The sequence below is a fragment of the Emydura macquarii genome, unplaced genomic scaffold (assembly GCF_026122565.2).
Source record: "Emydura macquarii macquarii isolate MOO-44397 ecotype Brisbane River unplaced genomic scaffold, CSIRO-AGI_Emac_v2 contig_1348, whole genome shotgun sequence".
In the NCBI taxonomy this organism is placed as follows: domain Eukaryota; kingdom Metazoa; phylum Chordata; order Testudines; family Chelidae; genus Emydura; species Emydura macquarii.
In genome coordinates, this window is record NW_027131485.1 from 7,841,002 (window position 1) to 7,857,315 (window position 16,314).

At 40.0% G+C, this 16,314-nt stretch overlaps 1 protein-coding gene across 1 annotated transcript in view; it reads right to left on the reverse strand.

Annotated features, from left to right (window-relative positions):
- The window catches only part of XYLT1 (xylosyltransferase 1), a 289,074-nt gene that overhangs the window by 197,583 nt on the left and 75,177 nt on the right, over nt 1–16,314 (reverse strand). The window contains exon 2 of the mRNA XM_067551051.1: nt 10,346–10,384. Coding sequence (XP_067407152.1) covers nt 10,346–10,384 — 39 coding nt within the window. The remainder of the gene's footprint in view (nt 1–10,345; nt 10,385–16,314) is intronic.

Consider the following 16,314-nt stretch of genomic DNA (forward strand, 5'->3'; position numbering starts at 1 on the left):
AAATAATGTCTAAATAAATAAATGTTATAAAACAAGATAAATGAAATCCTGTTTCCTCTTTGGTTACTGGGCCAGAAGGATTATTTTCAATAGCATGTAAGGGATTTATGAGCAGAGTTCCCATTGGAAGTCTTTAATTTATTGAAAAAAAATTAATATCCTAATTCACAGTAGGCCTAACCAGGCGCAACTCTGTAGTAGCTTCCACCCACTATTTACCAGCATGAGCTGTTTACTCACCCCTTCTTTCTCCAAAGCAGGATTTTCTTGTCACATTATGTAAACAGCAAGGGATTTTTCTACCCCAGATCATTGGAATGTTTCCCTTTTTATTTACCAATACTGTACTAAACGTAAAAGAAGCAATGGCACAAAAAACGTTTTAGGGATGGAGGGCAACTACTGCTACAAACTGAAATGTCCATCAAACCTGGTGAGACTGAGCTGTGGTTACAGGACCTAGATCTTCCCTTTGGAGAACAAGCAGATATATTTGCAACATCCAGCCTTTTACAGGAACTAAATCCACATCTAATCTTGGGTTTCCTACCTCACACTTTGATGTATCTACAGAGACACTCGAGCTGTTGCGTTGCTGAGCATTGCTTTGCCTGAGTCACTGTATCTGATTGAGACAATAACATCATAGCAATTTGATTAGATTGAATGTTTTTTATGAGGAGTGCGTTCTTAAGACTACAGTTGTAAGTCAATCCAAATCTATTAGCTTCATGTTTCTCAGCTGGTAGCACATGCAGTTTTCTCTTCATTTTGGCAGCAGCATGACTGATTCTTAATCAAAAGCAAACATTTCAAGGAATTTCGCATTTTTCCCTGTGGGCATATATCCCACTGGCATTTTAGCCCTTTGCTCACTTAGGTGCCCTGTAAATTTCCCCTTCAAAAGAGTTTCTGAGTTAAAAGAAAAAAATTCTTTGCACCACTGTAAACGTGCCCTTCTGGGGGCAGCTCCTGGGGTTCCCCTCTGAGTCCTTTCTAGAGGGAGACCGCTCCTCCTGGCTCTCCCCTGCGGGGAGATCGCCTAGTCCTTCGCCCCGGCCCTAGGCAGGGCTGGCAACCAAACAGTCTAGAGCCCGGCCTGTAAGCAGGGCTGGTCAGGCAACAAGCAGTCTAGCGCCCGGCCCGTAGGCAGGGCTGGTCGGGCAACAAGCAGTCTAGCGCCCAGCCTGTAGGCAGGGCTGGTAAACAAGCAGTCTGGGATGGTAAGGAAGGTAAGGTTCTCCCGGGGTGGCTCGGGAAGGAGGGAGGGGGACGCAGGCCCACCCGTCTCCACTGCGTCCCAGCCCAGGGCCCTAGCAGTGGCAGGGGTGCCTGCCACTGCGTTGGCGGGGCTCCGGCCGCAACACGCCAACCAGGTTGCCCCGTACTCAGCCTCCGTTTAGGGCTGCCCCTGGGCTCCTTCCTCCCCGTACCAACAGGTACCTGATGTCGCCGGGAGGTGGTAGTCCCATCAGGCCTTCCTCGTCCACCGGTGGCAGCTCCGGCAACTCCATGGGCTCCTCCTCGGAGGGGAGCTCCTCCAGGTCCTCCGGCCCCCAGGCCGCCGGTAGGTTCTCCGGGTCCCAGGCTCGGTACTGCTCGGGTCTATCCTCCTCTGGTTCCCTGACAGCGGGTAGCCTGGGCGGGCCCTCCTCTGGCTCCCGGGCAGCGGGCGACTCAGGTGGGCTCCCCTCCGACTCCCAGGCAACAGGGGACTCAGGTAGGTTCTCCGTCAGTCCCCAGTCTGGGGTTAAGACAGGCCTTTCCCCTTCAGCGTGGGCCTCGGGCTGGGTTCTAGCGTGGAGCCTCCAGGGAGAGGCATCCTTCTCCCTCAGCCATCCCCGCCTAACTGAGCTCGCAGGCCGGGGTTTTAAACGCCTGGCCCCGCCTCCCTGCTTCCGGTCAGGTGATCTTCTTCTGGGCTCTAGCAGCCAGGGTGGGTTTGGTTCTCCCTCTGGGTCCCTCTCAGAGGGGAACCATCCCTCCCGGCTACAACCATGGAAAGCACAAATCCTGGAACTATGTTGCAATCATTTGGTGGTTTTTTGTTTTTTTTAAATAAGAGTCATTTAATATTACTCTCTCTAAGCATTTTATTATGGAGTTTGCAAGATTTGGTATTTTTCTTCAAGCCCAATCTCCTGGATTCATGAGAATATCAGGTTTTCTCATCTTTCTCTCCTCCCATCCAATGAAAGTAAGCATCTAGCCCTCATGAATGTAGAGAAGAACCTTAAAGCATGAATCCTAAAGACTCAAAGAAACAGAAGGCAAAGAAAAAGAACCCAAAAATTGACTGACTTAAAAATCATGGTTTTTAAAAATATTCTCAATATTTCTGAATGCTTGAGGTTGGCAATACTGTACTTCCATCATGTAAACGTACAGTGTCTTCATTTCTCAAGGGATTAGTAATGTGATACAGAGGCTTTCGCTTCAAGGCTGAGAAGTTAATCCAGCCCAAGTCAGAAGTGACTGTAAATCACGGACATCTGATGGCTGTTTGGCACCACATGTGAAATCAGTCGAATAGTCTCAGTTTAGTTACCAGTACACAAAACCCACTGCCACAACTGGCACCACTTGGCAGAGGTTGGCCACCATAGCAGAGGAACGTGGCCAGAATCTTCCACCTCTACAAGTGGTTCCTTCCAGGTCAGTTTTGAGGCAGGACAATGTGGGGAAACCTGTACTGCTGCTGCCCGGTGCTGTTCCTGTTTATGGAGAAGCAGAGAAATTCAATCTGACATTGTTCAAAAATATTAAAAACACACAGGTCTTTAAAGCCTCAGTCCTGCAAGGACCCCTGTGTGTACAGCCCACAGAGTGCTCACTGCAGAATCTGTGCCTAGTTGTCTTCCTTTTACCCAATGCTGGGGGTTAAGTGTTCTCATTTCTGGGTTGAATAAAAATGGCTAAGGGCTAGGCAATTATTTATAGCCTTAAAATAGGCAAAAAAAAAAAAAGGTTATTTGATTCAGAAATGATTTTAAGGGAAACTGGCTGTATTCTTGTTAGAAATGCTGCATGAGGATATTACCACTCTTCAAAGAGACCACTTAATACTGAAGGACAAACATTTGCTGTGAAGGCAAACGTCCACAAAACAATGACACAGTGAGAAGCTTCAACTTTGAATTTTTATAGCATTAAGCCAACAATCAGTTCCAGAGAAAGGGATTATGGGAAAATAAATAGCCTTTAATATGACATTTATTTTCCTACACAGTGTTCTATAGGGTAGTACAGTTTATTTCTAAAACCAGCTCCCTCTTTAAAGGAGGTGGGGGGGAAAGCAGACAGGATTATAATAAGCAATTCTCTCCCGCAGACTCTTTAAAGAATATCAGAGACTCCACAATGGCTAATTGGCTGGATCTTTAGGTAAGAATTGTTCTGAGAGCTACACTGATCATAGCCCTACTGAGATCAGTGTTAACCCCCTGCCCAGCCACGATACAGTGTTATTACTGATGGCAATCACTCTACTTCCCACCTCAGAATGATTTATTTTAAAATGCCAGTAGCACTAGAAGGAAAAGTACACTTTGATAGAGGACTGCAGGCTGGAAGGTAGATCAGGCTATTAATGGTGTCAGCCTATTGAATCCTGTCAGTCCAGAAGAAGTCCCTTGGCCTCCCCACAAACCCAACACCACCCCTGCTGTTTTCAGTAGGTCTGCTCTACTCTTAAGCTATAAATTTGTCAGGAAATTATCACTGTCTGACCTGTTTTCCATGATAATTCAAACTAAGAAAAAAGTCTTATTTCTCTAAGAGCAGCATTTGACTGCTAAGAGTTGCAAGGAGATATGCCGTTGCTACAGAAGGTTATACGAAGGGGAAATGTCTCTGCAGTACTGTGGCAAGCATGTTGCTTCATAGATTTTAGCATCGGAATTTGATTCACAAAACAGAGAACATTCCTGTTTCACAGAGAGAGACTTCCACAACATCTTTCACAGTGACCCCTCTTTAGTACTGATGCTTGCTGCACAATCTGACCACTCTGGACACTTCAAACAACTGGATTTTTTTCTTTTAATTAAAACAACCTTCCACAAAAATATTTCCTCCTTTCACCCCCAAATGTGGCATCGCCGATATATTAACTTCCCACATCCTGTATTCTAGCGGTGTAATTTCAGGTATTTTAGACCTTAACATCTTTCAGCTTCAATTACTTTCCAATGTTCAGGAACTGTATTTGCGATTCACATCACTGTGGTCATTTCAGTAAGGATGCAAGTTACCAACCACACTTATCAATATAGGCCAATCAGACAAGACTGATTTCTGAAAATGAAGAGTAAATCCACACCGCCAGAATAAACATATATCCGACCTGTGAGCTGCACTCTGGATTTTATCTCTATCTGCATCCGCATCTTCAGCAGCAGCCCCGGGCTGCCAATCAGCTGTTTGGTGGCCAAGCCCCTTCCCCCAGCCACAGATCAGCTGTTCCGTCCGGCTGCAGCCAACCAGCTGCTCCGTGACAGTCCCATGGCCAGCCAGCCGATCAGCTGCTCCACGGCGGTTCCGTGGCTGGCCAATCAGCTGCTCCACGGCGGTTTCGTGGCTGACAGCTACTCCAGCCCTACTCCAGAAGTCATGGGGGTCCCAGAAAGTCACAGATTTCATGACCTCCCATGACCATCCACATCTGATCCAGGACGTGCAAATAACAGCCTGCATATATAAAGTGAAAATCTGCAGATTTACAGGACTTTCCCTGTATATATATGTACATGCATATGCATGTTTGCCAAATTCTTAGTTATAAGCCTCTTTTGAAGAGTCACCCCCATCAGGCCAAACACTGTAGTGCAGGGACCAGGTGAAAACCCTGAAACTAACTTTATTTGCACTTAAAGACATTTACAAAGCCACAAAGTTCAGATCCCAGGTTTTGCTTTAGCTTATTATGAACATAAGGGCTGTGTCTGGATCCAAATTTCCCCAACATGCAGGGACCTTTTGATCTGAAGTTTTGGTTAGTCCTGTAATTTAAAACCAAGTTAAAAAAAAAACAACCTTAGGTCTCTAGAGGTGCTAAATACATTAGTCTGCTGCACTGCCTAGCACCCAGGGAAATGACTTTTAAAGCCAAAAGGTGCTTATGAGACTAAGAAGATTTTCCACACATAAAACCAAAAGCTGTCTCCTATGGACAGCACACACAGACAGGAACTCTGGTAGCTTAATGTGAACATGGCTTATTTGTTTCATTTATCTGTTAAACAGAGCAATGCCAACCCTGCACCAGCTGCAGTACTCCATAGTTCTTATGGTACTAAGCATTAGAGGAATCCTCAGCATCTGATCAATCCATCTATGTAGCATGGCATGGAACAGGTGCAAATATACAATTTACAAAATAATGGATAATGACCTCTGTAACAGAGAGGGAAATAAAATTTCATTCTTCTTGCCTGATGTTTTTGCATAATTTCAAATTCTTCAGCAAAATAAAATGTTTTAAATCAAATTCATCCCTGGGTGATCCTGCTGAGGACACAAAATTACTCAAGATAGTTAAGTCCTCAAAGTCGACAGCAAAGAGTTACAAAGGGATCTCAAAAAACTGGGTGACAAAGGCAAAATCGCAGATGAAATGTAATGCTGACAAATGCAAAGTATTGCACATTGTTACCACTGAAGAACGAGATCTTGGAGTCATCGTGATTAGTTCTTTGAAAACGTCTGCTCAATCTGCAGTGAAAGTCAAAAAAGCTAACTGAAAGTTAGGAACTATTAGGAAAGGGATAGATAATAAGACAGAAAATATCATAATACCACTATATACATCCATGGTACGCCCAAACCTTGAATAAAGCGTGCCATTCTGATCACCCATCTTAAAAAAAGATGTATTAGAACTGGAAAAAGTACAGAGAAGGGCAACAAAAATGATTAGGGCTTCCATCTGAGGAGAGATTACAAATACTGGGACTGCTCAGCTTGGAAAAGATGACTGAGGGGGACATGATAGAGATCTATAAAATACAGAATGGCATGGAGAACATGATTAAGGAAGTGTTATTTACCTTTTGACAAACCACAAGAACCAGGGTCACTCAATGAAATTAATAGGCAGCAACTTTAAAACAAACAAAAGGAAGTACTTCTTCACACAATGCACAGTCGACCTATGGAACTCATTGCCAGGGGATGATGTGAAGTCCAAAACTATGACTGGGTTAAAAAAAAAAGAATTAGATAAGTTCCTGCAGAAGAGATCCATCAATGGCTATTAGCCATGATGGTCAGGGATGCAACCCTGTGCTCTGGGTGTCCCTAAGCCTCTGACTGCCAGAAGCTGCGACTGGACGACAGGAGATAGCTCACTCAATAACTATCTTGTTCTGTTCATTCCCTCTGAAGCATCTTGCATCAGCCACTGTCAGAAGCCAAGATACTGGACTAGGTGAACCATTGGTCGTACACAATATGGCCATTCTTATGACAATATATTTGGCCTTTTGTGTTTCTCTAAGTGGAAAAAGATATAAGGAAAGAAGTGAACAGCCACTCCTCCTTGATGTAAGTAAGATCAAGCAAGTATGAAAAATATGGCCCCTAAATAATGGTGTCATTCTCAGGACATACCTGTTTCAGATATAAGGCGTGACCGTCTGTCTGGGAATTACATTGATGCTGTAGGTCTTCCTTGCATGAACATGTTCTGATACGATGTCAAAAATAAAGCCAACTCACTCTGAAAGAGTTCTGCCAGTCCTAGTTATCCCGATTAACTAGAGATTGTTTCATGCCATCTGGTTCAGTTTTTTTAAATCATAGTGAGATTTAAAGATAGGAAATAGACTTTATTTTACTATTATGCAAGTTAACATAGTGTACCTGTTGTAATTCTATTTGAGTTAACTGAGGGATGAATTTGGCCTATTTTTTTCTAACACACTAAAATGCATGAGACTTGCTTTAAAAATGTGTGTATCCAACATAGAAATCAAATATGATCATGACGTAAGTGGTGGTGTAATTAACAAAGCAGTGGTACACTGGGTATAAAATTCAGATTTAAGTTGGCATACAGTGGGTACTGAAAAAATCAATGTAACCTATGCCATCATTTATGCCATCCTAAATGTTAACCCATTAGAGTCTATGACAACTGAACTTGCTTACATTATGTCTGGATTTCACCCTATGTGAACATCATTTTGCCACACGGTGAAGGTAAATCTGCTACTTCTGGATTCCCCTTGAAGACAACTGATTAATAGTACTTTATTAATCTTTTACACCAAATCAATACCTTGACAAGTTGTACTTATTATGCACCATTTATCAGAGAGAGAAATTTTGAGATAAAAAAATCTTTATTTATGTGATGGAGTCCAGTCAGGGAGCCTGACCTATAGGAAAAGAATAGGGGCAGAAGGTACTTGAACTACAACTCCCATGAGGCACCACAGCAGCACAGGTAGATACAGATTCATGTCAAACCACAAAAAATGTAACATTTTGATTCAGTTCAAACAAACTGAAATGGTTTGATTTGGGTCTGCCCAGCCTAAAATGAAATATTTCATTTAGATTTTTTCCAGTGGAAATGTGACAGTTTTTGGCATGTTTCCATTAAAAAAATTTCAACTTGAGGAAAAATAAATTTTCCTCTGAAAAACATTTCAGTAGAAAATTCTTGATCCGCTATAGTGTACATTCTTTACAGTCATGGGTGACTTCACTGAGTTCTACAGATGTGTAATTGAGAGCAGAATATAGCCCTATATTTTTACCCTCCCAACAGATAAATCAACAAAATGTGTACTTATTAATTTCTCCTGTTAGACTCTCTACACAAAACATTTTTTCCCAACTGTACCTTCTCTATTCTTCACTGCCACAAAATAACATTTTAAAAATTAAGCAAAAAGACAGTATTACAGCAGCATATGAAAATAATTTTAAATGGACTGAAATCTTCATTGATTTGATAAATAAGTATCTAACCAACCACATGTTATGTTACTTTAGCATCTTAACTATTCTGTATTAAAACGGCAAAACCCAAGGTATATTCTTGCAAGCACTCTTCACTATACATTAACTCAACTCCCATTTCCTTTAGCAGAGCCATCCTGGCCCTTAATCTGCAAAGTCCATCTTAATTAGGGAAATTCAAAGAAGTGTAGATCAACCACAGCTGGTTGAAACTTTTCAAATTTTGATTTTTTTTAAATAAAAGCGTTCACCAACATTAGTAAAATTTCCATCATTTTTTTTAAATAAAAGCGTTCACCAACATTAGTAAAATTTCCATCAGTCCTTCAGCTGGTCAAAAACACAGGAGAAAATATTCAATAAAAATTCACCACAAGCCCGCAACACAATTTTTGAGGGGTCAAGGGGTTGTGTGTCAAAATTCAAAATGTCAATCAAACTAGGACTAAGGAGGGAATCATAGGATGGTGGAGAGGGTATTGTCAAATGAGCTGATTTATCCCACCATTATAGAGAATGCCAACCTACCAAAACATCCATGCAGCAGAAGCCTTGTTTTCAATCCCCCAGCAAAACAAAACAAATAAAAAGGGGAAATAAAAGGGGGAACACTGTAAAATTATCAAAACAAAACTCCTCAATAACTAAATTAATTACTTTTTATTTGAATTTGCAAAAACAACAAAGTTGCTGATTATTTGTTTTTAATGTGAGGCTTTTTCACAGCAAACACACCAGAGCTCTTTCTTGCTCCAATTAGGGGCCAATCTTGCAATTGCTGTACATATGCAATTGTCAGTGAAATCAGTGGGAGTTGTGAATACAGAATGGTCTAGCTTTTTTCTTCGAGAATCTGAACACTCTGCCACATCTAGGAAAATGATCAGAAAAGGAATACACTGCAGCAAACAGAACATATCCTTTGACCTTCAGCTATCACAGGTGCGTTGCACAAGTTTAGTTCTCTCTTACTGTGAGAGAGATATGATCACTTGACTCCCTGTCCCTGCCACACCCACTTGATCTCAGCAGTCACGTTTGCACCACATGTACCAGCTCACAGTGCTATGAGAAATAAAAGTATCACATAAAAGGTTGTTCTCAGCCCTTACAATTCATCTCAAGTTAAGGAGACAGGCGTTTTTTATGTGAATTGATACTCATTATCTGGATTCAGAAATGGATGGATATAGCTTTCTAGTTACGTTGGTAGAAATATCAATGTGTAAAAATGTGTCTTAATTATTAAACAATTTTTCCCCTCTCTCTCATGGAAACATTAAAGCCCATGAAAACCACAGTGAATAGGAGCCAATTGGCATTCTCATTGGCAGTCTTAGCAAGGAATTAATAGGCATGAAAAATGAACTTCACTCAGATCAGGGAAGATGCAAGTTGGCATAGCAGCATGAGAAAATTTGTACTTGTTCTATGGATATATTGAAGACCTCAGCCTGTAGTATCTGTAGAGCTATGTGTACACACACACGCATGCATATGCACACACCGTTTATTTTGTTGAGGAATATTTAGAAGTCTATTCAATGGCAGGTAAGAGACCCCTGCAAATTTATGGCTTACTCTGAAGAGGCTTGTATTGTCACAGCTACTTTGCATTTTGATACTGCTCTACCAAGACCCCCTAGCCTTGTATAATAACACTTGTGCTACCCCACCGCTATCAATCGCACCCTACAGGCTTGGTTCCCACAGAAGGGGGTATGAAAAAGAATGGAGTGAGCTTGTTGCAGCCACTATTATACTGTAAAATAGTTAACAATTCTCCACTGGGAAACGCTAATGGAAGCCAAAGTTAGAAATTTTTATCTCTATTTGGAGAAATCAGAAATGTATGAACTGGATAGATTAATTTGACTCATCTTTAGTATGTCAATGCTATTGCCTTAGCTGTCTCCCAAAGATCAAGGCGAATGGAAATCAATGCTGCTGCCTTATTAGGAAACACAAATCAAAGAGTCAGTGACTTTGTAAAATCCCTTTGGTCACTTTGACCTTTTGGTGCCAGGCATCTCCGCGGATTCATTATTGTGCATTGTTATATTTTAGGAAGACGTCTCCAATACACCTGTATTTCTTAAAAGTAACACACTGGCAACCAAGATTTCTTTACGTATAGTGAACTGTCTGGGAAGTCGAGCTGTGCAAAAGGAAAAGGGGAGACTTTCATGTACCGACAATTGTTTTGCCTTCAAAATGATGTCCTCTGCTCTGACAAATAATGTGGTACAGATTTCAATTAAATTCAATCAAGACTTGAGGCGATGGGACAGCCCTGTCACTCAGGAAGTGTACCCCATTCAGGTACACTCTGAAACATCCTACAAGTTAAACAAATAGAGGGGAAAATAGTACTCACCTGGGTCTCCAAGCCGGTATAGGGACTGGGAGGTTGGTCCTGTAAAAAGAAAGCACAAGGAAATTGAGACAGTCTATACTATGATGATCACCAACATTACAAAATCATGATAAATTTTCTACGAAGTATGCCTTAAGGAGTATTATTTCAAAACCCATAATCTGCTGAACATTATTGCACTGGGAAAATGTGTATGGTAAACACTGTATGTAAAGTGATAAGATTCTACTGTGTAACCTTATTATAAAAACATGCTCCAAGTTTAGAAAAGCAGGCACAAACCAGCTTTTCAAAGACAAAAGACACACTGGTACCTCAACAGGTATCAGCATCATCAAATGGATTATGACGGGCTATCACCAAGTTTAGCAGCCATTCTTTGGAAGACAAAGGGTATATAAGCAAGAACATATTACCAATGGAAAACAGCTGGATGTCCAGTATAAACAGACTTACTGTCTCCTGAACCCCAGATGGAGATAATTCTCAAAGAGGGGAGAATGGTATAAGAATAGAGGACACACACAATATCTCACCTCCCCCCACCCTCTCTATTTTTACAGTTACAACACTTGAAAGAAAGGAAACATCACTAAAATTGGGGAGGGCTCCTGCCTGGGAGGCTCTTCAGCCAGTAGAGACTGCTGTAAGCATATGGTGAGATATAACCTTTGCTCTGAATCCATTTAGCTTACTAAACTAGGCATTAGTGAGAGATTTGTCTTTTTATTTTCTTTGTAACCAATTCTGACTTTTGTAGTCACTTAAAATCTATCTTTCTGTAGTTAATAAAGTTGTTTTATCTAAACCAGTGTGTGTTTGGATTGAAATGTTTGGGAACCACCACTTGAGATAACAAGGTCTGTGCATATCATTTTCCTTTGACGAAATGTCAGACTTTCTATGAGTTTGCATTGTCCAGTAGAGTGCTGGGCAATACAAGATGAACATTTCTGGGGACTGGGAATTTGCTGGGATCAATCTGCAATACAATTCATGAGTGGCTGGCAGAGCATACATTTAACATAGCTGGGAGTGATTTTCCATGCTGGATGGAGACTGTATGTAAGCAGTACTAAAAGTGGTGGCTCTTACATTAAAGCAGTATAAAAAGCATCCCAGGTAGGAGACCTGAGGGGACACAGCTGTTCAGTCGTCCAGACTGTATCCTGGGGAATGTCACAGAAATAGACATTAGTCTTTAGAATACCAAGAAGATGGGACTTTTTTGAGCTGTTATTGTCTAGCCAAGGTGACACCAAAAAACAAGTGTTTACTTTAGCACACGACTCACATGTTCTCTTCTTAAAATAGAGTTCCTTTCATATATACCTCTCTTCTAATCCCATATAAACCATATGGCAGCTATAATATTTGGTTGCATGGGATAAAAGTAATATTAGACAAGTATTAGGGAAACAACATAAATTTCAGAATAGACTTAGGATCATATAAGGCACCCATATCATTGATTTCCTATTTTGGTTTTCATATATTTCCTGTTCTGTTCTATTTTTACGTTGTAATACAATTGATCGGTGCCATCTGTAAAGTTTTTGAGCTCTTTCAGAAAGTTAACTGGAGACTTTGGCAACGTGTAGAGCTGCTTGGAGAACTGAAAACCTGTCTCAAAATATTGGTGATTATTCCAGTTTTTCATCAAAATTTCATTCTGATGAAGTTATCCAACTAGCTTTAATAATGTCATTATATTAAAGTGAACAGTTCTGCCTTTGTAGTGTATATCTTCTTTTGTACACAAAGTAAGAACCCTTAACTCAACTTGGCCAGGGGTTCAAAGCTCATTAAAGCACAAAAACTGTCTTATAGAGACAGCTAATGAATAGGTCAGAAAAAGATAATATCCCTGCAAGAAGCTAAATCATTAGTAGGCTTCTGTAGAATTAGATTTTTTTGAAAAATAATTTTGGTAGCTAGTATTGATGTTTATGTTTAAGCATTTGTTTTGATTTTTATCAATTCAAATTTTCACAGTCGTGAAAAATTATGGGTTACGCATTTTTTCCCATTTATTTTTAAGCATTTTCTCCTAAATATATTCTAAATTTTTAATTTTCACAGTTGTGAGAAATGAAGAGATCACGCAATAACAATCTAATCAGAGTAAATGTTGAGTTTAAAAAGTTAAAGCCTTATTGCCATTAAAACACTAATTGTCAACATCACATGTGCAAGTATACAAAATAAATATCTCTAAATCAAACGCTAATATTGTCTCTAGTAGCACTTTTCTTACTTTGCCAATTTGTAAATCTCAATTATCAACAATGGAAATATGTTTTTGTTCATTTCTGTACAGTGAAATCAATATTTCCAAAATATCTGCCAATATTTTGATTAACCTAATCCTTCCAAACCTAATTATTAGTGCATTGAGACTAGCTCTCAAACAAAATATTTAAAGAAAAATCTTGTAAAGTACAAAGGTACACTTTGAAAGCCTCAGTCCTGCTGGTCCAAGGTATTACTGCAGGGTCTCACTTTCTATAGCATCCTGTTTAATTGGAAAGGCTAACGAAGTGGAACCAGGTCAATGATGCTTTCCCTTTAATCCATCACGTCTGTTGAAATTAGAAGACTTCAGCTGAGAGTAAAGCAAATTCTTGTCTGTCAGATTATAGGGCCCCTGAGGCTAAGAGTTTTAATATCCCAGGATACTGTAGCTAGATGTGAATCTTCCCCCCCACCTCCCCTCCAGCAAAGCCACAGTGTGTAACAGGTATAGCTTCCATCCTTTCCCCTTAAAGACTATACAAAATGCAGTTTACATCTGCATGTGACCATTGCCAGTTTTTGGTTTAATACCTTTTTAAACTAATGAAGGGGCCCTTTTAATCAGCACAGAATGAAGACTACCAGTGAAATACAGACAAACCTTGTAGCCATCTGCCTCTTTTTCTCAAGCAATAAATAAGTTATGTGATATCTGCCAACAGCTTATGCACAGCTGAGAAGTATCAAAGTCTTACCTCTAACTCAACACCTAGTGAGCCTATCAACTGTTTGAACACTGGAGTACAGTTTTTGCACACACATGGATATTATCTGACCACAGAACAAGTGATACTAAGAGTTGTAGGTTGTGCAGAAACATGGATGAGATCAGTGAATGAGTTCAGTCAGCTAAATTAGAAAAGGATCTTATTTAATGAAAAAAAAATTCTTGTGAAGACTGGCCCCATATTTTCTCGAAAGGAAATAATCCAGGTACACGAGACAGTGAAAAGACGCATTTATCGTACCCATCTGTTATGGACTCGGGGGGTTAGCTTAATTCCTTGTGTGATGCCAGCAATGAAATCAAGCCCACAGACTATAAAGTACCTCTCCTCTCTTAAATGAAGGGGTCACTTGTTCATTTGGTCAGAATGTGACGCAACTGTTCTGAATTTTTTCTTGTTAAATCTACACCAAATCAGAGACATACACAGTTCAATATCGTTGGTATGTTAGCCACAAAAATAACTTTTTAAAAGGTAGTAACAGCTAATTATTACTTTTCCAATACACTGGCCCAGCTGTACAGATTTCCCTTTGGAAGATCATCTGGATTTTCTTAGTCACTGCCAACTACATTGCAGACAATAGCTTTTTCAAAATGCATTGCTGATTCTTCAGCTTACTGAAAGAGTGCAGGGGATTCCTGTAATAAATAGTGCTTTGTACTATTTTAAAAGCCATAGAATAAAACCCAACAACTACTGAATAGCACATGTAGTATTTTGGAAATTATTAACTCCATAAGCCCTCTGAGTAAAAGGCATTACTGCACAAGCACTGGAATAGGCTTCCAAGGGAGGTTGTGGAATCCCCATCACTGGAAGTTTTTAAGAAGAGGTTAGACAAATGCCTGTCGGGGGGGGCTTGACTAGTTGACGGTCCCTTCCAGCCCTACACTGCTATGATTCTAAACACAGAAATTGGGTTCTGAAAAATGTGTTTTTAGTGTGTGGAATAGAGTGTATCAGCATCCAGACCAATGAAATTGTGGTTTCAGAAAGGCTTTTACATCATGGCAGTTTCTTTTTTATTTTACTCCCCATACTGCTTGCTTACTATTAAGAACTGTAGGACAATGGAACAGACTGCCTAGGGAGATTGTGGAAGGGAAGCTCCTTCACTGGAGGTTTTCAAAAGGAGCCCGGATAGCCATCTGTCGTGAATGGTTTAGACACAACAAATCCTGAATCTTGGCAGAGGGTTAGACTAGATGAGCCTTGCGGTCCCTTCTAAACCTACGAGTCTATGATTATATTACTATCTATTGTAGTTATAACATACATTGTAGGCGTTGGGTATAAAAATCTGACCTCTAGTGGTTATATACATCATTAGTAGTTAACATTCATATACATGGCATAAAATTAGTTTCTGAACTTTAAACCATCAAAAACATGGCTACTTTTGAGTTTAAATATAGGAATAAAATAAGTAGAGTTTTGCCCTCGCATTTTTTGCCTATTGTCCTACCATGCGCCTTGCACCAAAATCTTTGACTGGTGGGGGAACACATTTTGTGAAACTGAGTTTTTTGAGTTTGTAAAGAAACTTAAAAAAAAAAAAGTTGGTCATGATAGGACTCTCTCATTAAATCAACTGACTGCATGACACAGCTGAACTGAATTTGCCAGTTTGGTTTTGAGTGTCAAATGTGCCTCTTTTAAAAGAGTAATTTATATTGCTTAGTGTTCAGTTGACTGTTTCAGTTTTATGTTGTTTTGTTTTAGTTACTGTATTGATAGTAAATTCCACAGCTGATCATTGGGGCCAAAAAAGGTCATCATCTTAAGCACACTCTGATTTGAAAAATGTAAAGTAGAAACTTAGCTTTCATTTAGAGGGGGCAAAAATATTTAGAATAAATATGTTTCTTGTCCTTTTCCTTGTAAAGGAATCAATGTGAATCAATTGTCAGAGTTTAAAAGAACAAGCAGCTGAGTTCCACTTACATAGATACAAACACACTCTTACTTTTCATGCAAAATGAGTCAGTTAAGTTTGTGCCATTTCCCAAAGATGGCCTTCCCTAAAATGCTCAGGTCTGATGCATAGTGGCATGAACACAGTTGACAGGAATAGATTCTATATGAGTAGGGAAATGCACAAAAATTGCTTCATAGAGTGTTCAAAAATGCAAAGGTCAACCTAGGTTAATTTGGGAATACAATATTGTCTGCTTAGGCCCACTGGGTATCTTAAAGGATGCCCGTAGTTTAATTGACAGTGTTTGCAGGGGACTTATCTTAAATGTTTTAAAATCTTTTTATGTTTTCAGTGTGCCTAGATACATGATGCAAAATATATAAAATAAATATTATTTGAGATGAAATAAGTTTCACACAGATCTTGTTACCTTAGAGCTTATAGATACACAGTACATAACCTTGGGGACATACTCATTTATTTTTCTCTTACGCTACTGATTAAAAAACAAAAATAAAACAAAGAGCTTCAGCTTTGCTGACTGAGGATGAACAGTATGTGCTAGTTGACCTGCCCACTTTAAGTGAATGATCATGGAAGCAAGACATGAAAGTTTTTAAACAGTATAACTGGAAGAAAAAAAAAATTGCTAGCTGGCTCAAACCTCAATATGCCCTCACTGTGTCAACCCTGCAGATCTCATTTGCACCTCCTGCAACACAGCAGGTCACTTTTGGTAGGTACATGTTTTGGAGAGGAAGAAAATTTCTGGGACAGCCAAATCTTTCCTCACACAGCTGAATTCACACACACTTCAGAAATATATCTGTTTAAAAATACATTCAGTGCTCATCAGAGCATCTAGCACTGACCAGGAGTTAAAAATCAAACAATTGCGCAGGTACACACACTGCCACGCTGCTTTGGTAGCCTAGCAAACTATTAGCAATCAGCTTGAGCGCTACATTCATCTGCTATAAAATCCCTCGACACTTGCCTTCTAAGGCCTGATCCAGAGACAACTG